Below are 24,769 nucleotides of genomic sequence, written 5' to 3'. Positions count from 1 at the left end.
ATATTATTGGGTGGCTCAGTCGAGGTTTATCACCTCACTCTTTGAGGGAGATGGTACCCCTCCTGGGAATAAATTGATTACACACAATAGGATAAAAGATAGCAGGAGTGCTTTTATATATAAATGGGACACTAAATGGGACTCAAAGAAAACAGATAACCCCATATTAAAACATGTAATTCAGACATAGCATAAAATAAATCAATGCATTGGAATAAAGGTGGGGATATCTCATAAAGCGCCCTTGATCCAAACAAATTAATACCCATGACTCAGGATAATAAAATCCTGGACACCTGGTGTCAGAAGGGGATCACGTGTATCAAGGATGTTACGAGCAAGGGCATCTTGTGTCATTCAAACAACTAAGGAATAAATTTGATTTGTCTAATAAAATTTTCTTTTGCTATCTTCAGCTAAGGTATTTAAGAGATAATTTGGGACCGTTTATGGCCCTGCTATATGTAGTGACTTGGAGATTCTAATTTGAAAGGGGAATACACGGAAGTTCATCTATATGATGTATCTCCTATACATAAGTGAAGGCCTGAAGTCGTGCTTACTCAAGTCAAGGAAAAGGTGGGAGATGGAAATGAATACCTGTCATTTTTGCTCAGTTTCCAAATACTTCCAAGAGGTTCAAGGTTCTTAATGCCATACAGGACATTCCTTCCAGGAGACCATGAGTTGGAGTTCATATATTTTTTCAATGTGCCCTTGGAGCATCTTTGAAGTATTTTGTCTGTTTTCTTAGTTTGCTTGCCATGATGTAGTGTGAGACATGGGAATAAATTTGCTTTATGTTGAAGCAAACTATACATAATAAGAACTCTGTGTTAGGAATGTTGACCAGGGAGATGATCCTGATATTGATTTGAACATTTTGTAGACAGAATGTTAATAGTATTTCCCCAGTACCTTGTAGTCCCTGCTGTATGTAGTCCATATCTTCAAAGTATAGAGGCCACAGATATGGCGCCAGACTGGAGGCATTTATCCTCTAACACATTTTTCCTCATATGGTCAACAACTATTTGGTGCATTGGAAGTAGGGTGAGTTTAATCATTGGTGAAAGGAGGCTCTAGAGATGTGGAAAGGATGTTGTCCTGGACCTTAACTGGGGAAAGGAGCATGGTGTGCAACAGGGACAAGTTAACAGATGATCTTTGGTTTGCACAAGGCTCATTTTCACTCCACTGAATTCACAATAACAATGAGTTCAGCCTTTGAATGTGTACATATGCAAGCATCATCTTCACAGTCCATATCCATTGACAGGCTTTGTAAGGACAGTGAGGACCATATATTACTAGGCATAACTTGCATTTCAACAGGAACTGTTACCCACTGAAGACTATCTTTTGTGCCTTAGGTAACAAAATTCACACAGTGATTTGAGGAGTTGCTCTTTAGCCATTGGGAGGAGATGGCTAAGGAACACCTATGTAATGGCATTTGCTATAATAGATCTAATAATGCCACAAATGGATGTGTCTCCTTTTGAAGATGGTCATAATTATAACATCTTTAAGATCCCTTATCATGTCTTCCATTTCCTACATGTTCGAGAGAAGGTGTAACATTACTGCTCTGTCAAGTTTTAGAACTTCAGAAAAAATTTTGACTGTTCCAAAGGCTTTTTTTAATTAAAATTTTGTCTTTTTCCGATCCTTATTGATCAAGGTTAGTGCCAAATAGATCAGATAATGTACTTCGGGATTGAATGAACCACACTTAAAGGAAGAAATGTGGGTGAGGAGCTTGCTGATGTACTCCTTTCAGTGGGCAGTGATAATCTCTTTTTCTTAATAATTTTTCCTCCATTCATGGATCTTGGCAGAGATCTTTAGATGTTTGAGTTGTGGATGGTCTTTACAACATTAAAGACTTCAACCATGTCAAGACAGCTAGTGAGTTGCTAGACCTCCTTTACTCTTTCACCCTCCAACTACACTTTAGTTCATGTGCTTTTTCTGTCTTCAGGTGAAAGTAGAGTAATTTATTTTCCTAGGAGGCATGGTGAAGCATTAATCCAAGAATGCCTAGAGTCTATAGTCAACCTTAGGTTTTCTTCATGAGAAACAAAGAATCTCTTCACAGATGCTAATTATGATGGGCTTGGAACAGTTTGATTACTGTGAACACCATGATTCCTGTTGGTTTGAAGCTGCCAGATTGTCTGTGAGGTGTGTCAGAAGAGCTTTTTTTTGTGGGTCCTTGAAACTTTTTTAAAAAACAAGGATTGTTTCTGGCAGCATGTTGCCACCATTGTTTTCGGGCCACGCTGACTGCAGTACTTAGTGGATTAAATTGTGCATACCACAATCTTCTGAAGGAGTTAAACAAGATGCTGTGGTTGTAGTTCAATACACAAAAGTGCCGCAGAAACTCAGCAGGTCACAGCAACTCAGCAGCATTTTTTATGTAGCAAAGGTATGTAACTAATATTTAGGGCCTGAGCTCTTCATCAAGGTAGGTCAAAGGAGTCCGGCCCAAAAGACTGGTTACGTATCTTTTGCTGCATAAAGAATGCTTTCTTCAACACTTTTTTTGTGTATTGAATCTGCGGAGGAACTGAGCAGGATTGAGCAGCATCAATGAGAGCAACCAAATGGTCAAAGTTTTGGGCCAGAACCCTTCATCAAGACTTGATAAACGGTTTTGACATGAAATGTTCACAATTCTTTTTCTCTCACTGATGCTGTTGATTTCCTCCATCAGGATTGTGGTTTGCTCCAGATTCCAGCATTTGCAGCCTCTTGTGTGTCTCCGAATTAAATTTGTGAATAATGTTCATCAATACCTGGTTCAAGCATACAATGACATAACCCATTGGGTGACAGTGTATGGCAAGTGCACACACACACACACACACACACACACACACACACACACACACACACACACACACACACACACACACACACACACACACACACACACACAACCCCACACCCCCTTCCTCTATATTTTGCAACAGACGAGCATTAAGGCAATAGCTTGCATTTATATCTGCAGGAGTCTCATAAGCCTGATCTAAAAAAAATGGCATTTAGATTGATAATCTCCATTTTAAAGCAAATCAGTTCTGAACCAGCTTAAACATCTTGTTTGCACATGAAAGCATAGAGCAAGCACTCAGGCAAATTAAACCCAATATGAAAGACTTGCCAAAGCAGTTCCTTTAAGGTTTTACAAAATACTGGAATAGTTATGTAATATAGCATGATGCTTTGATACTGTAGGATTTGTTTGCATTTTAAAAGAAACCTGTATTGTCCCTAAGACTGCATCTAAAGTACAGTTCAAATTTAAAGTTTCAATTTAGATCTGCAGCTACTTTTAATCTGACCACTGGTAGGTGAGACCAGAACTAGAGGACACAGCCTCAAGATTCAGAGGAGTGTAGATTTAAGACAAAAATGAGGAAAAACTTTCCCCCCCACCCCCCACCCCCCCCCCCCCCCCCCCCAGAGAGTAATGAATCTCTGGAATTCTTTACCCAGGGAAACAGTTGAGGCTACTTCATTAAACATATTTAAGGTTCAGTTAGATTTTTACATTATAAAAAATTAAGGGATATGGGGAAAAGGCAGGTAGGAGAAGTTGAGCCAATAATCTCATTGAATGGTGGAGCAGGCTCTACGGACCGGATGGCCAACTTCTGCTCCTATTTCTTATGAGCATCCACTTTTGTCAGTATTTTATTGACCCAGAAATTGGCTCCTATTGCTTTTCTCCTTGTCTTTAGTATCAATTTTTAACAACTGTAAATGACTCCTTTAGAGCTTTTTATTCGGGCCCCTGCCTGCTTTTGCTTGTTGAAGGGTTCAGACCCAAAGCCTCATTAACCCTTAACTTCCTATAGATTCCGCGCGACCTGCTGAGTTTCTCCAGCACTTTTGTGAATTGCACATGACTGTTGGATCAATTTTTGTATGGTATCTTCTTCTTTGGCTTGGCTTCGCGGACGAAGATTTATGGAGGGGGTAAAAAGTCCATGTCAGCTGCAGGCTCGTTTGTGGCTGACAAGTCCGATGCAGTATCTACAACTATATTGAAATGAATTTGCAGTAATTTTAAAAGAATTTAATGTAACCAAAATAATGAAATGTTTCATTTCTAAACCTGTGTGCTCAATACATGTTTTTCATTGATCAAAATCTAATCTTGTTAATAAATCTCACACATCTAAAATGCAAGAGAGCTTTCTGAAAAATACTTCCAATTGTAGTGTTAATTTCAGGGTGGCTGTATTTATAACAACATGCTCATTTATTTGCAGATTAAACTCCTATTCATGGACAATAGTTTTCAGAGATGGGTGATGGGTGTTTTATACCTTGTGGCAGAATAAGAAAGATAGCTCCTGCTAAATTCATTATAACTATAGGTAATACAAAACATTGATATACATAAAAGGAATACATTTGATCGAAATGCTGGCCTAGTATATTATTCTCTATGAGACTCAAATTAGTTACAAAATTGATGGTTGTTACTTAGAACATCAAAGTTCAAATTTATTGGCAGAGTACATACATGACATCACATACAACCCTGAGACTCCCTTACCTGAAGATCAGGCAGAATTTTTAAGGAATGGAAAAATGGCAATGCTACCAGAGCTGCTGCTGGTGCAGACCTTTAGAGAATGGGGATCGGAGACACTGTAATCCCAGAGGCTCCAACCACCCTGTTCAACTGCCTGTTAAAGGTTTTATTTGAAAATTCTGCGACCGTGGAGTCTGGTTCAAGATCGCAGCACTTATGATTGGCAGAGGCCCTGAGGGGTTGTAAACTCCGGGGAAGCAGAAGACTGGTGCAGGGCACCAGAAAACAGGAAGAACATGCACCTCCACTCCCTAGTTTGAGAAGGAGAAGCAGAGGAGATGACCCACAGGATGGCAACCACAGCGGCGGACCAGTGAGAGGTTCTGCAGCTGAAGAAAACACCGGCAGAGGGCTGTTGACAATTCAAGGCAAGGAAACTGCGCAAGCTGTGGGCTGCTAGTGATTTAGATTCTCAACAGGCAGCGGAATGCTGGAGACTGGCTGAAGGGGTACCAGCTATTGGAACTGGGATGCAAGACGGTGCTGAGGGCACTGAAGGTTTCCTGATCATATTGGAGCTCAGGCTGCTGATGGTCTGGAATGAACTCTGTGGCTGTGGGGGTTGTGTAAGCATTGGAGGAAAATCCACGAACACTTGACTCTGAAGGGACTCTCTGCTTCTCTTTCTCTGACTGCAAGAGGGTCTTCAGATAGTTTCTGTCAATGGCGAATCTGTCTGCCTTATTGCAACTAAAGCAAATTCCATGTAATATTGCTTTGTTTTTAGGATCCTTGAACCTTGAATTTCTAATTACTGGTAACTGTAAACTGTACTCAAAAGAAAGAAATGTAAACAAACTGTGAAAATGTAGAAAAATAAATATTCAGTAAAAAAAAGAGAAAATAGTTCTTAGATGAGTCTCTGAATGAGTCCGTGGTTCAGGAGCCTGATGGTTGAAGGGTAGCAACTATTCCTGAACCTGAAGGTGGCACTTGTACCTCTTTCCTGATGGCAGTAGTGAGGACAGATAGTGTCCTGGGTGTTGTTGATCCTTGATAATTGCTGCTGCTCTCTGATGGCAAAGTTCCATATAGATTTTCTTGATGGTGGGGAGAGTTTTTTCTTGTGATGTACTGGACTGTGTCCACTGCATTTTGCAGGGCTTTCCCCTCTGAGGTATTGCTGGTGCCCAATACCAGGTATAATGTAGACTTTCCACTATATATCTGTAGAAGTTTTCCAAGGTTTCTGTTATACCAAACCTCCACACAATCCTGAGAAAGTGGAGGTGCTGACGTGCATTCTTCCTGATGGGATTACAGTTATGGGTTCATGAAGAATAAGCTCTATTTTGAATTGTGCACAGTAAACCTGTGTGTGGATGACACTTGGCATGGACCAGTGATGGCAATCAGCACTCACTGCAATTATGAGAGTGCTGTTATATCATTGAACCTCAGACCTGTGAGTGAAAATAATCCAGAGCTGTGATGATATTTATTTACCTATTCTAAAGTCTTAAACTTAACTCAAGACCTTAAGTTTTATTTAAGTGCCTACTGGCACTCTCATTTTAGGAAGATTATACTGTAAAAACCTATATTTCAAAATTTAATCTTCAGTCTCTTTTAAAAAAGGATAGTAGTCAAATATCACTATTGAGAGTTATCCCCTCCCCCACAAACCAAGGTGGAGGTACTTTCAACTAGCAAACAAATTCAACAGTAATTTTATTTAAAGGAAGTATGTATTTTATTTTGAAGAGTAAATTCGAACAGTGATTATAATTTCACAATGGATTTCTAAACATAATACAGTGTATAAACCAAAAAAATCATACTAATGAGTTGCAGGTAAATAAATCACCCATTGCAGGAAGAAGAATCTGAGATAATGTTTGTACCTTGCCTAAGGAATGTATTCTGTGTCTACTTCTCTGTTACTCCAAACAACCCTGTTTAATAGTCACTGTGTGAGAGTTGTGGATATTGCTCAGACTATCACACAACCTCCCCCCTCACATGCATCCACATCCACTACTTCAGTAAAGCAGCCAACATAATAAAACATTCTTTAACTTTCTTATTGGAAGGAAGATTCACGAGTGTGAAAACACACACCACCAGATTCAGGAACAATTTCTTTCCTGCTGTTGTCAGACTCCTGAATGAACCTAACACTCATAAAATAATGCTGCCTTTAATTTGTACCAGTTGATCTTCCTTTGTAATTCAGTACACTGCACTGTGTATGGGATATATAGCTTGCAAAACAACCTTTTTCACTATACCTTGGTACATGTGACAATAAACAAATTTGAATGTGGCTTACATACAATGTTTTGCAACTAAACTGGTCTTGATTCCATCGATCAGGTCAAGTGGTTAGGGTGTCTTAATTAGGTCAACAGGAACAATATTTATTATCTTGATCAAGTCAAGACAAAGATCAAGAGTTACTCTAGGAATATCAAACTATTTAAAGATAAGTTTCTTGAAACTGTTTCTTCTCCTGTGTTTAAAAATATTTGAAGCCAACAGTAAGGATCCTGGACTTATTACACATCACAACATCAATGAAAAACAAGGAAAAAAGTTGTCTCAGTTATTGGAGAGTCTGCTACAGTAACTATTCTGCTAACTGGTCCAAGATGGCGGCACTGCAGCAGCCTGCAGCGGCCTCTATGGATCTGGTGCTTCTGTAACTTTTTAAGTAAGCACTGTGCACAATTTTTGATTGGAAAGAATAGGCGGTAGAGAACTGTGAGACATTGTTGCAATATGGAAATCGCCAAACAATAACAAACCTTCAGGAAGAAGCTACGCAGCCTTGACTGCTGTGGGGACCGAGCCTCTGTTGTGGGGATGAAGCCTCAAGTCTTCGATGTGGCCAAGATGGGGACGTTGTGATGTGTTCTGTGGTGGGTGTATTGTGGTGTCTGGAGCAGATGTATCATGTTCCTGGTTCTGAGGTTCTGTAAGCTGTGTTGTCTTAGCTCCTGGGGCCCTTTGGCGGATGGTGAGGTTGGTTGAGGAGGTTGTTGGGTCTGTCTTCTGCCATTTTGGGCATTTTATTCATCATGCACCACGTCTGTGGAGGCTGACGGCATTGTGGGGGACCACACATGTCCTCATGCGAAGTTGTCTTCGTCTTCCTCCTCCTGCCATTGGCATAAGTGCCCAAGCTTTCGGGCTCCTATGGATTGTGAACTGTGTGGTGGTTTCTTCACTCAAGCTATCAGACTTTTTATATCCAGAGTCTATTATATTGTAACTTGTTTCAACTGTGCCTATTGTCTTGTTTTTTTAAATTAATTACTGTATTGTTTGCACTGTTTTATTCATTTCATGTAGCTTTGTGTAGGTTGTAGTCTAGTGTACTTTTTTTTGTTTTGTCTTGCATCATAATAGTGTAGTCTTGTGTTGTCTCGCGTTGTTTTTGTGTAATCTCCTGTTTTTTTATGTAGCACCTTGGTTTTTTTTTTGGAGGAATGTTGTCTCTTTTTTTTTTACTGTGCACTGCATTTGCAGTTTGTTTTAAAAGGGTACTTGAACAGTATGATGATGGAACAGCCTTTTCAGCACTTTGTAGGTGAGGCCTCCTTCTTTATATGGATTGGGTGTAGTGGTAGGTAGTGATATGTAGGGATACTGGGCCTGATTATTCCAAATCTAAAATTCCAATTCCAAGTGGCCATGGGTCCCACCTATGCCTACCTGTTTGTGGGCTTTGTGGAGCAATCTATGCTGTAAGCCTACACAGACAAGACCCCTCAACTCTTCCTCCAGTATATTGATGACTACATCGGGGCTACCTCACGCACCCATGATAAACTTGTCAACTTCATTCACTTCGTGGCCAACTTCCACCCCGATCTCAAACTCAGCTGGTGCATCTCTGACAACAGTTCTTCCCTTCCTGGAACTCTCTGTCATCATCTCAGGAGACAAGTTTTCCACTAACATATATTACAAACCCACTAAGTCTGACAACTACCTTGACTAAACCTCCTCACACCCTGTCCCCTGCAAGGATTCTATCCCCTTCTTTCAATTTCTCCATCTCCACCACATCTGTTCCCAAGATGAGGTCTTTCATTCCAAATCTTCTGAAATGTCTGCCTTCTTTCACAAACATGGCTTTCCCTCTACCACCATCAACTCAGCCCTCACCCGCATCTCCTCCATTTCCTGCTCATTTGCCCTGGAACCTTCTGCCCCAGATGCAATGAACATAGAATCCCCCTTATCCTCCTCTACCAACACCCCCCCCCCACCCCCACAGCACATCCAACACACTATTCTCCGGAATTTCCCTCACTTACAACCAAACACATCTTCCCCTCTTCTCCTCTCACTGCCTTCCGTAGGAACCATTCCCTCCATAACTCCTTCATGCACTCATCCCTCACAGCCAAACACCCCCCCCCCACCCCGCCACCAGCACCTTCCTTTGTGGCCGCAGGAGGTGCCACACTTGCGCCAAAACTTCCTCCAACACCATGATCTGGTGCCCCAAACAGGCCTTTTAAGTGAAGAAACACTTCACTTGTATATCCACAGGACTGATTTACTGCATTGGTGCTCCATTTGTGGCCTTCTCTACATTGAAGAGACTGGGCACAGATTGGCATTTCGTTTCACTGAGCATTTTTGCTCAATCCGCACCAGTGACAGAGACCTTCTAGTAGCCAACCATTTCAGTTTTGTGTCAAACTCACACTCACATGTCTGTCCATGGCCTTATGCACTGTGCCCTAAAACCACCCATAATTGGAGGAACACCTCCAAATGGGATTAACATAGACTTTTCTGATTTCTGCTAACCTGCTCTCCTCTTCCCCCTCTCCCTCCCCCTTCCCTTCCCCTTTCCAGTTCTTCTCTCTCTTTCCCTCTCCCTTCACCTAGCCATCCCTTCTCCCCTTGATCGCTGCTATCCCCTCCCTTCCTTCTCCACCTATCACCTCCTGCCTTTGCGACCACCGCTTCCCCCATCTACTATTTTGTTTGGATGCCTGCTGACATTTTTTTCCATATCTTGATGAAGGGCTCAAACCCGAAACATCGGTTATGTATTTTTACCTTTGCTATATTAAAGATATTGCTTGACCTGCTGAGTTTCTCCAGCTTTGTGTTTTTACTTATTCCAAATCTTCCTGGGTATTCACTTCTGTCACCAGACTGTCCAGTGTAGCAGCAGGAATGAGATACCTTCTCCCAAGAAAATCATAGTCTTTTGCTGATAATTTTATTCTAAGCTAACCCACAGCCTCCAGCAGGAGTTTCATTTGAGAATGTTGGATAATGAGCTCAAGCCATGATGGGACACCTTGCAAGAAAATTCATGCCTCACACATGCTTTGCAATCTCAGATGTGATTATATGCATAACTGCACAAGAGCTATGTGAATACTGCCACTTTGGCTATCCCATTCCTTGCCATTTTAACATACTCTAGAAGATCTGGTCAACTGTGTACAATACATGAAACTTGTATGTCAATGAACATACTTATTGTAGCTCTTCCTAGTGTTTCAGTGGCCCAATGAGGAACTGAAAGAAATCAGTATCTCTAAGGACATGGTCTTGGGGAAATTGATGGGATTGAAGGCAGATAAATCCCAAGGGCCTGATAATCTACATCCGAGGGTACTTAAGGAAGTGGCCATTCAGATAGCAGATGCTTTAAGAATTATTTTCCATAACTCGATAGACTCAGGATCAGTACCCATGGATTGGAGGGTAGCTAATGTTACCCCACTATTTAAAAAGGGGGGTAGAGAAAAAGTGGGGAATTATAGGCCGGTGAGCCTTACATCAGTAGTGGGCAAAATGATGGAATCCATTATTAAGGATGTAATAGCGGAGCATATGACTAGCAGAAAAGGGTTCGGACGGAGTCAACATGGATTTACAAAAGGTAAATCGTGCTTGACAAATGTATTGGAATTCTTTGAGATGGTGACAGGTAAAATAGATGGGGGAGAGCCAGTGGATGTGGTGTACCTGGACTTCCAAAAGACCTTCGATAAGGTCCCGCATAAACGACTGGCTTCCAAAATCAAGGCTCATGGGATTGGGGGCAAAGTATTGATGTGGATTGAAAACTGGCTGGCAGGTAGAAGACAGAGAGTTGGATAAATGGCTCATTTTCTGAGTGGCAGGCGGTGACCAGTGGGGTGCCACAGGGATCTGTACTGGGACCCCAGCTGTTCACAATTTATATTAATGATCTGGATGAGGGGATTGGATGTAAAATCTCCAAATTTGCAGATGACACTAAGCTAGGAGGGGTTGTGTGCACGGAAGAGGGGGTCAGGAAGCTTCAGTGTGATTTGGATAAATTGAGGGACTGGACAGATACATGGCAAATGTACTACAATGTGGATAAATGTGAGGTTATCCACTTTGGTAATACAAACCGGAGGGCAGATTACTATTTGAATGGCAATAGATTAAGAGATGGGGAAGTGCAGAGAGACCTAGGGGTACTTGTACACCAGTCTCTGAAGGCGAGCATGCAAGTACAGCAGGCGGTTAAAAAGGCAAATGGTATGTTGGCCTTCTTATCAAGAGGGTTTGAGTATAGGAACAAGGATACCTTACTGCAGCTGTACAGGGCCTTGGTGAGACCACACCTGGAGTATTGTGTGCAGTTTTGGTCACCTTATCTAAGGAAGGATGTTCTTGCAATGGAGGGAGTGCAGAGGCGATTCACCAGGCTGATACCTGGAATGGCAGGAATGACTTATGAGGAAAGATTGCGCAAATTGGGATTGTACTCGCTGGAGTTTGGAAGATTGAGAGGGGATCTCATAGAGACATATAAAATTCTGGCAGGACTGGACAGAATGGATGCAGATGGGATGTTTCCAATGATGGGAAAATCCAGAACTCGGGGCCATGGTTTGAGGATAATAGGCAAACCATTTAGGACCGAGATGAGGAGGAATTTCTTTACCCAGAGGGTGGTGAATCTGTGGAATTCATTGCCACAGAGGGCAGTAGAGGCAGGTTCATTAAATATATTTCAGAGGGAATTAGATATATTTCTTCAGTATAAGGGTATTAAAGGTTACGGAGAGAAGGTGGGGACAGGGTACTGAACTTTAAGATCAGCCATGATCTCGTTGAATGGCGGAGCAGGCTCGAAGGGTCGAATGACCTACTCCTGCTCCTATCTTCTATGTTTCTAAATACAGGAAGTTCAAGATTCCCACATTGAGTGCACAGCTTTTGCTTCAATGGATTTGGCTAAGGATCTCAGGCATCAGAATCCTTAGTTCACTAGCAGGCCTGCCAAGATTCATGAATGTGTTCAGCAGTAACTTTGCAAAGAACTTTGCACTGAGCTTGCATTTAAAAATCCATTGCTAAAGTGGGTTACTCCATAAGTGAGCTTGTAGAACCAATTGTAATGCACCATCTTACAATCATTTTCTAAGCTCCTGTTGCAATATGACCAGAAATCACCCGAAGTCTGTGTTTCAGTGGATATTCAGACTCCTGAAGACAAGCTTAGAATGCACCCAGCATAAATCTAGATACCTGTCTTCAGAGGGATTTGAACAATGTCACAACTTGCTAGAGACTATTAATATTGATGATATGGTACTCGAGAAAGTGGTTGTTTATATACGATATCTACTGTTAATCAGGATCAGGTCTCTTCTATAACACTTTCAAGCACTGGTACTAAACACAAAGACACCTATAAAATCTATTTAAGTAAACATCACCAAGGTGCCATAAACATCCCAAGTCTTCTTTCTGTCACAAATTGACCAATCTACATAATAGAGCATTGTGCAAATTTCATGAAACACATAAAAGTGAGGAAAGTCCAGCAGAATTAGCATCAGACAGCATCTGTGTCAGTCAATAGTTTGAGTTGGAATCAAGGGTTGTGAGTGAGACCTAGGAGCCAAATCTCTGACCTGCTGAGTTCCTCCATGCTTGTCTGCTAATTTTCCATCATCAGTATGATGTAAAAATAGGCAGAGGGAATTTCAGTGCCTTAGGTTCTGTGTTCTCAGAGCACAACAGTGGGCTACCACAATGTAAGGACGCATCTGTCAACATTCTATTATTGCATGAAAATGCTCTTTGGCCAGATTTAATTGCCAGTAAGTTATGACAATACATATCCCTTAATATTAAATCAATGGTGGACCATCACTTCCCATATTGTTGTGGAAAAGAAAAGAGATGAAGATATTAAGAACTGGCAGTTCAAAGCCATCAAGAATTGATCATTGATTCTGGGCTCAATAGTAGTCTTTTGAGAATATTCTGCCACTGTGAATACATTTCTCAGCACAAAATTACAGAATCATAGTGTAAAATGTTATTTTGCCCATTATGCATATGCTGGTTCTTTGAAAGAGGTTTCCATTTAGTCCCATCCCCTTGTTCTTTTTTGTATTTATTGAAATCCACTAATCACTAAAGTTGCTTCCCACCATGCTTTCAGGCAGTGTATTCCAGAACACATTAATTTGCTGTTTAAAAGAAAATATTACACCTTTCCTCCCCCCCCCCCTCATTTCTTTTCTTTTGCCAATTGCCTTATTATCAGGCATTCTAGAAATGGAATCAATATTTTTTGTTTATATATTTGCAATCTTCTCTTCCTGCCCCACCACTGCCAAGCCCCCTCCATCACCATACCAGATCTACCATTTTATTTTCTTGCAAGGTTGTTTATTACCTCAATATTTTCAAAATGCAACAATTGAATATTTTTGAAGTATACTCCATTGCTCTAACATTAACATCCAGCTTGCAAATGCCACACTGCAAGATCCAAGAACAAATAATGACACCCAGATCATCTATTTTTGAGATGCTGCCTTGGGGAAAACTGCCCTCCTTTTGACTCTCGCTGCTCCACAGAACATTGGGGTTTGTGTGGAGTCTGGCAGTAGAGCCAATATTTGCAGTGATTCAGCAACAGTTCACTAGGAAGAGGCTGCTCAGATCTGGGTCACAGGGCAACAGATAAAGGGCTAAATGGTGAAGGATTATTTTGTAAATTATCTTACTTTAATGGAATGTTTTAATTATTTGTGTTCTAATTAACTGTTAAAATAAATAATTTAACATTTTTAAAAGTAGTTAGCTTAATTTAAATAGTTTTTTTTAAAGTAACTGGTATTGAGCCATTTCTCTTACATAGATAACGTAACATATAACATAAATAACATAACAATTACAGCACAGAAACAGGCCATTAGGCCCTTCTAGTCTGCACCGAACCAAACACTCCTCTCTAGTCCCACCTACCTGCACAATGACCATAACCCTCCATCTTCTTCTCATCCAACGTTACCTAGGTACTCCCACTGATGTCCTAGTTCCTGTTACTGGTTTGAGTTGAGGGCAGCACGGTCTGCTCTATGGCACCCAGTTGTAGCTATCCTGCGCTACACTGGAGAGATCCTCATGGAGCCACATTGTGAAGTTCAAAAGACTTCCATACTCTCTGTCTTGGGGCAAAACCCACACTGCATCTGAAGCCATTCTTGCAGTCTCTGCACTAATACAATTCCTGCTCTTCACTTAATCAAGCTAAGTGCTAAGAGTTGGGATCTCTGTGAAAGGCTTCACCTTGAAACAAACAGCAAGGCCCAGGGTCTTATGAGCCCCTTCTTACCTTCAGAGAAATAGAAGGCTGCCTCATAAGTGAGAGGAGATAATTGTAATTTACATCAAAGAGGAAAGTACATGAGACTCACTGCCAGACCACTCAAAAAATGTCTGTCCCATTTTATAGAAGTTGTCTGTATTTTTTCCTGAAAGTTTGTAGATGTATATGCAAACATATAAACAGATTTCAAAACTTGTTACAATGTTACAGAGTTAATCAAATTTGATCTGAGCAGTCAATGCTAACTTGAAGAAATATTCTCAACAACACAATGATCAGGGGAGGGATGAAAGGGGGAGAAGTGACATTGCTAGTCAGGGAAAATATCTCAGCTATGCAAAGTCAGGACCATCAGGTGGGGTTGTCTACAGAGGCCATATGGATGGAATTAAGGAATAGGAAGGGTATGACTACACTGATAGGGTTCTATTATAGACCACTCAATAGTCATTGAGAATTGGAGGAGAAAATCTGTACAGATAGCAGACCGATGTAAGAAGCAGAAATTTGTAATAGTAGGAGATTTTAACTTTCCAAATATTGACTGGGAATCCCATACTGTAAAAGGCCTGGATGGCTTAGAGTTTGTCAAATGTGTTCAGGGAAGTTTTCTAAATCCCTATTAGGGAATGAGACAAGTCAGGAGACAGATGTTGGTGTAGGTGAACATTTTGGGTACAGTGACCATAATGTTATTAGCTTCAAGTTAATTATGGAAAAGGATAAGTCTGGTCCTCATGTTGAGATTCTAAATTAGAGGAAGGCTAATTTTGTGCAAATGAAAAGGGATCTAGGAAGGATGGACTGGGAGAAGATGTTTACTGGAAAGAGTGAGTTAAGTAAGTAGAAGGCCTTTAAAGGTGAAATTTTGAGAGTGCTGAATTTGCATATTCCTGTTAGGATTAAAAGCAAAGTTACCAGGCAAAGGGAATCCTGGTTTTCAAGGAATAATGGCGATCTGGTTAAGAAGAAGAGGGAGATATATAGGCAATAAGGAACTAATGAGATACTTGAAGAAATGCAAGAAAATATAGGAAATGAGGAAGGCAAAAAGAAGACATGATGTTGCTTTGGCAGATAATGTGAAGGTAAACCCAAAGGGTTTCTACAAGTATATTAAGAGTAAGGGACAAAATTGGTCCCCGAGAGGATCAGAGTGGTCAACTACGTGTGGAACCTCACGTAATGGGGGAGATCTTAAACAGATTTTTTGCATCAGTATTTACTCAGGAAATTGACATAGTGCATAAGGAAGGAAAGGAAACAAGCAGTAGTGGCATGGAGCATAGGGAGATTAAATAGGAGGAGGGGCTTGCTGTCTTACAGCAAATAAAGGTAGATTAATCCCCTGGGCCCAATATGATATTCCCTTGGACCTTGAGGGAGACAAGTGCAGAAATTGCAGAGGCCCTTGCAGATACATTCAAAATGTAATTAGCCACTGGTGAGTTTCCAGAGAATTGGAGGGTAGCTCAGGTTGTGCTGTTGTTTAAAAAAGGCTCCAAAACTAAACCAAGTAACTACAGGCCAGTGAGCCTGATGTCAGTGGTAGGTAAATTATTGGAAGGAGTTCTAAGAGAAGGATATATAGGTATTTGGACAGCCATGGGCTGATTAAGGATAATCAGCATGGTTTTGTGCATGGTAAGTCGTATTTAACGAATCTTGTAGTTTTTTGAGAAGGTTAGAAAGAAAGATTGTGGATGTTGTCTACATAGACTTTAGAAAAGCTTTTGACAAGATCCCACATAGGAGGTTAGTTCAGAAGTTTAAGACACTAGATGTCCATGGAGAAGTTGTAAACTGGATTCTAAATTGGCTGTGTGGGAGAGTGGTAGTGGATGGTTGCTTCTCATACTGGAAGCCTGTGATTAGGACCACTGTTGTTTGTTGTCTATGTCAATGATCTGGATGATAATATGATAAAATGGATCAGCAAATTTGCTGTTGACACAAAGTTAGGAGGTGTAGTGGTCAACGAGGAAGATTTTCAAAGCTTGCAGAGGAATCTGGGCCAACTGGGAGAATGGGTCAGTAAATGGCAGGTGGTGTTTAATGCAGACAAATGTGAGGTGTTACATTTTGGAAGAGCAAACTAAGATAGGCTATACACAGTAAATGGTAGGGAACTGAGGAGTACAGAGGAACAAAGAGATCTGGGAATACAGATACATTGTTTCCTGAAGGTGGCTTTTCAGGTGGACAAAGTTGTAAAGAAAGCTTTTGGTACCTTAGCCTTTATTAATCAAAGTATTGAGTATAGGAGTTGGGATGTTATGTTAAAGTTGTTTAAGACATTGGTGAGGCCAAATTTGGAATATTGTGTGCAGTTCTGGTCGCCTAACTATAGAAAGGATATCAATAAGATTGGAAGAGTGCTGAAAAGATTTACTAGGATGTTTCCAGTCTTCAGGAGTTGAGTTACAGGGAAATATTAAACAGGTTAGACTTTATTCGTTGGAGTGAAGAAGAATGAGGGGAGATATGATAGAGGTTTACAAGATAATGAGAGATATAAACAGAATAAATGCAAGTATGCTTTTTCCACTTAGATTGGGGAGATAAATATGAGAGGCCATGGTTTTAAGCTGAAAGGGGAAAGTGTTGGATATGACACCATTACGGGTACGCACTGATACGGGGAACTGATTTATCCTGAACAGTTTGTAGTAATCCTTGTAGTATGTAATTCGTAAAGCATTGAGTTAGTCTGCACTGATGTTGTGGCTGTAGTTATTTACGATGGGGGGGAGGCTTCAAACGTAAAAGTAGCAACGAAGATTCAAGAACTCACTCAACCATTAACCATTTATCAACTCTAACTACAGAATACAGCAAAAAGCTGGGAATCCTAAGAGATGGAGGAAGCAGTTCCTACAGCTCACTTCGACAAATTCAATGAAGACGAATACACTTGGGAAGTGTATGTAGAACATTTTGATAATCATTTTATTGTACATGATGTTACTGAAAATCCTCCAATGAATAAAAAAAAACCTGGCATTGTTTTTAACTGTAATGGGAGGAAGCACCTATGAGCTCTTAAGATCACTACCTAGTTCACACATGCCTTCAACGAAAGCATAGGCTGAAATCAGTCAAGTGATCAGTCAGCACCTTACCCCCAGAAATGACAGAAAGACATAAATTATACCGAAGTAAACAACAGCACAGGGAGTCTGTCCCATATTTCATGGCTGCGTTACATAAACTATCTAGATATTGTGCATTTGGACAATTCAGAGACAGTGCGTTAAGAGATCAATTAGTAATGGGTTTAGCTAAACAAACTACCTGAGAAAAACTAATTGCAACACGAAATCTGACACTTGAACTGGCGTTAGACATTGCTACTGCCACCAAAACAGTGGCAAGCAATGGAGATGTCTGCCAGAGGGATTTCGCTATCAATAAATCTTGGCACCGATTCTTCCCGCCAAGAACCTGCCTGCCAAAAATATTTTCGCTGCGGGAAGACGAATCACAGTCCCAATAATTGCTATTTCAAAAAAGCCAAATGCCACAAATGCAATGAGAAGGGGCATATCAAAGCAAGGTGCCCAATGATTAGACTAAAGAAAGATTACCAGCCAGGCTCCAGAAAAATACAGGAGAAAGTCCAGACACTGAGAACATAGACACCAATGAATCAGAGGAGGAACCAAACAAAAGTAAACATGTTATACAAGTAATCCACATCCGTGGACTGGGCAACAAAGAGCCAAATTTTTACATCCATGTCCACGTTAACAACAAACCAATATGGATGGAACTAGATACGGGTGCAGCGGTTTCCATAATGCCCAGAACAATGAAGGAGCATCTACTACCGCACGCAACGATGCTCCAAACAGACACCATCTTAAAAACTGTTACAGGAGAGGAAATACAAGTTTTTGGAAAGTGCAAGGTACACGGATCAATCTAGGTACAAGGTTCAATCTAGCCAGTTGCCCCATTATATTGTGGACACTGAGGGGCCAGCATTGCTTGGTCGTAATTGGTTAAGTAACTTTCAGCTGGATTGGCAAGAAATAGGGACTATAATCAGCCAAAAGAACAAAGAAAAGCGGGATGAACACCTTTAGCGAACCTCCAAACTGGCTCCAATTTTAAAATGTTATGGAAATGTTTGGGAAAAATTTGTTGGATACGAGCAAAACTACACATGAAACCCAAATCAGAACACAAATTTTGCAAACCCAGAGCCGTACCTTCTGCGATAAAGGAAAAAATTGAATTGGAACTTAATAGATTGCAGAAAGAAGGGATATCAGAAAAAATCCAGTACTCCGATTGGACAACCCCAATCGTACCAGTATGCAAGGCAAATGGAGAAATATGTATCTGCGGTGATTACAAAGTGACCATCAATCAAGCACTACAAATTCCGGAATACCCCATTCCAAAGGCCGAAGAACTATTCCAAACATTATCCAGGGGACAAAAATTCACTCAATTGAACCTGTCACAGGCCTACCAACAGGCAGAGTTAAGACTACAGCTCCTGGAAATATGTAACCATAAACACACATTTGGGATTATTTACATATACCCATATGGAACATCTGCAGCGTCAGCCACATTCCAAGCAATTATGGACAAGTTACTGCAAGGACTCAATGTAGGCTGCTACTTAGATGACATCATCATTACCGGCAGGGATGACACTGAGCATCTAACTAACCTAGATATAATTCTGAATCGACTACAACAGGCAAATGTCCGACTACGAAAAGACCAATGAGTGTTCATGGCACCGTCGGTGACCTATTTAGGTTTCACCATCAATAAGGAAGGGGTACAAATGGACAACAAGGGTACAGAAGCTGTACAGAATGCTACCTACCTGACCAACAAAACAGAACTACAATCATTTCTGGGTCTAGTATGCCATCATCGCTGACACATTCCAAACATGTCTGTTATGTAATCCCCTGAATGAAAAGAAGAATCAGAAATGGTACTGGAACACAGAAACCAAGTGAGCTATTGATGAATTAAAAAACAATTTTAACAAGCAATAACCATGTCTTAATTCATTACAATCTGGACAAAAACTAACACTGGCAGTAGCCACATCGGCCAGAGATTGGGTGCCATACTGTCACATAATACTGAAAAGGGACAGCAACCTATGGCATACATCTCCTGATCACTAACTGCTCAATTGGAAAGAGAAGGACTAGCCATCATCTTTGGGGTAAAAAGATTTCACCAATACCTGTATGGACGTAAGTTTACATTGGTGATAGACAACAAACCACTGAGTCTAATATTGGGATCAAAATAAGGAATACTGATGGTGGCGACAGCCTGAATTCAAAGGTGGGTGCATACGACTTTGATTTAAAACACAAACCAACGCTACAGAATAACCACGCAGATGCCCTCTCCCGCTGACCACTTCCAGATATGGAGCCGAATGAAACAATCGCTAAATGGACAACAGAAATAAATCAAAGCCAACTGAATTAATTTCCGATAACAGCAAAGGGGATGAGTAAGGAAATCCAGAAAGATATAATACTGTCTAGAGTATTCTATTTCATGAACAATGGCTGGCTAGAAGATCAGGAAATGTCAGAGGAAATGAAGCCCTATTACACCAGACGTGGCGAACTGTCCATTGAAGAAGGATGCTTACTAGGGGGAAGCCAGACCATCATTCCCAAGAAGTGGCAGAAAGATGTCTTGGCCGAACTACACAATAACCACCCAGGGATGGTGCGTATGAAAGCACTAGCCAGGATGCATGTCTGGTGGCCTTCCATAGGGGAAGATATCGAGCACAAAGTCACAAGGTGCAGTACTTGCAAAGGAGGCACAACCCAAAGCACTTCAAGCTGAAGCAAACCCATGGAAATGGCCATCACAGCCGTGGCATCGGCTCCACCTAGACTTTGTGGGGCCATTCATGCGAAAGAATTTCCTGATAGTAGTCATCATGCACTCAAATTGACCGATTGTGATCTTCATGAAAAAAAAATGACTGTGGGTCAGACCAATGAAAAACTCAGAGAGGTTTTTACGACATATGGATTACCCATTTAACTCACTTCCGATAACGGCCCGCAATTGGTATCAACAGAATTTAAAGCTTTCATGTGCAACGATAACATTCGCCACATACTATCTGCATCATATCATCCCAGTACAAACGGAGAAGCAGAACATTTCATATAAACTTTCAAGAAAGCCATGAAAATGAGACGAAATTCAGACTCATTATTGTCCCTTAAAATCGCTGATTTTCTGCTGAGATAATGGAACACACCACACTCAACCACCAAAAGAACACGGGCAGAGCTGAAGTTTGGGAAGAATCCAAGGACCAGACTAATGGCAATACATCCAAATATCAGCCTCAGACTGCAACAGACAGCTTCCGCAAAGAGAGACCCAAGATCGATTGAAGTGGGGGAACCAGTGTTGGCGCAAGACTCTTCCAGTCAGAGAAAAAAGAAACAAAAGAGATCCTTCCAGAGTTACTGAGTGTCTGTTGATTCATCTCAAGATCTGCAGCCACACAGCCTTCAATCCAAACCATCGGCAACCTAAGCTTCATATCCGAACCTCCAACATGCTTAGAAAACCTTCAGTTCCTCAGCAGGCTCTCGCATCTCAGTTTCGATTCTTGGATCCCTTCAGACAGTCTTGAGTCAGTCTCCAGCTGCCTGCAGCCTGGTGCAAGCCCTCTAACTGTAGTCACCAGTAGCCCAGAATCATCAACAGCCTGCCGCCTGTATCCTCCGCCTCAAAGAAGCTCACTACTCTGACAGCATGGTTATCATCCCACGAGTTATCTCCTCTGTTTCTCATGAGTGTGGTCTACTCATTTTCTGGTGCCTTGGACCAGTCTTTGAGTCTGCAACCCTTTGAGGCTGCTGCTCAAAACACCATCTTGGGCCCAGACCCCATGGTTGCAGGATTTTAAAGTAAACCACCATCAGGTCCTCTAACAGGCCATTTAAAGTCTGTATGGAGCCGTTGTTAGTTGAACAGGATGGTAGAACCCTGCAGAGGATGTTGTTTCTCCACTCCTTGCTGGTTACAATAGCTTCAGCAGCTTTTCCCACTGTTGCCATCAGGAAAGAGGTACAGGAGCCTGAAAACAAATTCCTAATGGTACAAACGCAGTTTCGTTCCCTCCACCATTAGATTTCTGAATGGACAATGAACTACAGACACTACCTCATTTCTTTTCTATCATAAAATTATTTATATCAAAAATTTAAACAAATTATAGCAATTTTCACACCTGTCATGCAACCACAAAACAATTAATTTTGTGACACATGTTAATGATATTAAATTCTAACTCAGATTCTGATTATCCTGTTGATTTCTTCTGTTAAAAATAAATCAACTGGCTGTGAATTTCAGACGTCTGACAGGAGGCCACTAACCATTAGAGCTGATAACAGAGGGTAAGTGCATGACACTAACAAGATTTTTTAAAATCTCCCTGTTATTTTGAACCATAAGTAAGCTAACTTCTTAAATGGGTAATGTTCCCTATTTAAAAAGAAGTCAAAGTTATTCAAATTGGATAAGCAATTATCTGCTGTTACTCACAAGTATTATTTAATGGTGCCAATTTAAGAAGAGTTTTGTGTCACAGCGTATCAGGAAGGGTCACCAAAGTACATTTATAGAATGAGCTGAAGGAAGGAAATGGAGGAAAATTCTTGAACAAAGAGAGGAAGGAAGTGATACAGAGGTGTTGGGGGTGTTCAGGAGCATAGGGCCCGAGAAAAGTGATGAGTTGTTAGGCCAAAATGACAAACACAGAGGCAAGGAGGAAAGTGTAACAGAACTTTAAAATTGACTTGTTTGATGCGTTTGCCAACCAGTTGAGAATGTAGGGCAATAGGAAATGCATCTTGGAATGGATGCCAGCATTTTATGGAAGATGGAGTCTGGGAGACCAGCCAGATAAACAAGGGAATGGTATTGAAAAAGATACAAATAGTATTTTAAGGGAAGTAAGGGAACGGAGGTAAACATGCCAAAGAGAAGGAAGTAAGTGTTTGTTCTGAGTTTGAGTTCAAGAAGGATGTGATTTTATGCAGTTTATTTCATCTGATTGAAATGATTTTGGAGCTAATAATGAGACTGTGAAGTTCATAAGAAATACCTTAAACAACAGTACAATTTTACCAAGGTTTAACCAGAGGGAATTTCACCTGATCAAAGAGTTGATGCAAGAAACAGCTAGATTTTTGTGGTTCTCAACCTTTTTCTTTCCACTCACATACCACTTTAAACATTCCTATGCCATAGGTGCTCAGTGATTAGTGATTAGTAAGGGTATGCTTAAAATGGTATGTGAGTGGAAAGAAAAAAGTTGAAAACCACTGTTTTAATTGTACCTAATTGACTTGTTATGTGCACAGTTTCATAACTCCAAATGAAACGGGTCAATGATAATTTTTCTTAAGCAAAATATTTTCAGTAACAATTGATCTAGAGCAGTGGTTCTCAACCTTCCCTTCCCACTCACATACCACCTTAAGCAATGCCTTACTAATCACAGAGCACCTATGGCATAGGGAATACTTAAAGTGGTATGTGAGTGGAAAGAAAAAGGTCGAGAACCACTGAGCTAGAGGCATAGTGTATAGGATGCCATCTGTGCTCTGTGGTTAGTAAAGGATTACTTAAGGTGGTATATGGGGGAGAAGGGAGATAGAGAACCATTGGCATAGAGGGAGTGAAGATATGGAAAGGTACAATTGATGAAATTAGCTTCATTTGGAAGAAGAGGTCATCAGCTTTGTATAATGTTACCGAGAGTACCTTGAAGATGAACAGATTGCCATAGATGTTTCTTTTGGATTACTGAGAGGTGATGGTGCAGGAATGAAAAGAGAAGATCATACTTGAGATATTTTGGGGATTATATTGGTAGAACCAACAGGACAAAACAAAGACAGCTCAATTCTGCAGAACTTTGGGGGATAGGATGATGTGATTAACCATGATTAGTGGCAGGTAATAAATTAGGACTAAACACATCAGATGGGGACATTTCCATTAATCATTAGATTAGAAATCAGGTAACATAGCTGCAAAGTAGTGTCCAAGCCAAATAATTTCCCCATCTCTACTCATGATGGTTAATTTAAAAAGGGAATTTAATAAAAACTCCACATATTTGCATATCACTAAATGTAGGATGTTGCTGTGCCAACAACTTGTGCCTTAAATGTAATGACTTAGAAATACCTCAAATAATTGTTTCTCCTCAAAAATGTACAGACGACAAAATATAAATGGAGTTATAAAATAAGCATTACGATAAATAGGAATAAGAAAATAATCTGTGACCAAATGTGAACAAGAGCCTCATCCAGCTCAACAGTAGAGCGAAAACTTGGCTTTCAGCCAAATGGCCCATTTTACCAGTATCAGTTCTGGGCCAGATACATCAACCAGTTTAATTAAATTCAAGAGTCCATACAAAACCTTTACCCATCATTAAATCTAATCATCCAACTAACAAATACCTGAAGATTCCCTTCTGGCTTTTGTATCAATTCTTTCACTGGCTGCCTGAAAATTAGCTTTGTCAATGTGTAGCTGAACTGCTCTGTCTGTGAAGAAGAAGGTTGACGTTACCTTGAATTCCCAATTCTCCAATTCATTTCAATTGGAGGCATTTTTCAGCTTACAGTTCAACGGGGACATCATGACTATTCTATATTTAAATGAGGTAAGTTCATTTCCTTGTCATTGAGCAGAGAGTAGCAGATGCATGAGTATGCAAATTTATCCAGACAGCCAGTTATCTTAAGTTCCATAAAGTGAAAGCCAAAATGCAGATGGGTATTTATCTTGTACACTTTCACTGAACTGCTTCCAATGTATTAAAATATTTTTAAAGAGACCAATACTGTACACAATACTCCAGATGTGATCTCACCAGTGCCTGCTGTGAGCTCCCTATACTTGTAAATAATACAGTTCAGGTCTATTCATTAGCATAGAGTGGCATGATTAGCATAATAGCACAATGTACAAGGTGATTAGCATAGCCTTTAGCACAAGGCCATTACAGTGCTTGAGCTCCAGGTTTGATACTGTGTTCTACCTGTGAAGGCGTGGGCTTCTTCCAGGTGCTCTGATTTCCACCCACATTCCAAAGATGTATGGGATTAGTAGGTTAATTGGTCACATGGGTATATTTGGGCAATGCGGGCTTATGGGCCAGAAGGGTCTGTTTCTATGCTGTATTTTTTAAGTAAATTAAATTCTAATATTCAATTGGTTTTGCTAATTAATTACAATAATCTTTTCAAATTAGCCTTTTGCAAATTATGTACTGTGGTACTCAGAAATCACTAACCTCACAATTTCAATAATATGATTTATCTTTCCTGCCAATTTCACATTTTCCCACATTATTCTCCATTTCCCAGATGTTGGCCCCCTTGAATTCTCCTCAAGTCTTCATCACAACTTAGTTTCCAAATTTAGCAAAAATGTTTTCAGAGCTTTGAAATATTTAAATTTCACATTAAAAAATAATGATTATGTGCTGTGCATATGGTTACTGTTAG

General features: G+C 40.5%; 1 protein-coding gene across 6 annotated transcripts in view; it reads right to left on the bottom strand.

The window, feature by feature from the left end:
- The window catches only part of grm5b (glutamate receptor, metabotropic 5b), a 266,837-nt gene that overhangs the window by 55,411 nt on the left and 186,657 nt on the right, over positions 1 to 24,769 (bottom strand). For all 6 annotated transcript variants that reach the window (XM_069890877.1, XM_069890878.1, XM_069890883.1 and 3 more), the window contains one exon: positions 23,717 to 23,803. In XM_069890877.1, the coding sequence (XP_069746978.1) occupies positions 23,717 to 23,803 (87 nt within the window). The remainder of the gene's footprint in view (positions 1 to 23,716; positions 23,804 to 24,769) is intronic.

The sequence above is a fragment of the Narcine bancroftii genome, chromosome 7, assembly GCF_036971445.1.
Source record: "Narcine bancroftii isolate sNarBan1 chromosome 7, sNarBan1.hap1, whole genome shotgun sequence".
Taxonomy (NCBI): domain Eukaryota; kingdom Metazoa; phylum Chordata; class Chondrichthyes; order Torpediniformes; family Narcinidae; genus Narcine; species Narcine bancroftii.
This window is presented reverse-complemented; position numbering and strand designations above follow the sequence as displayed.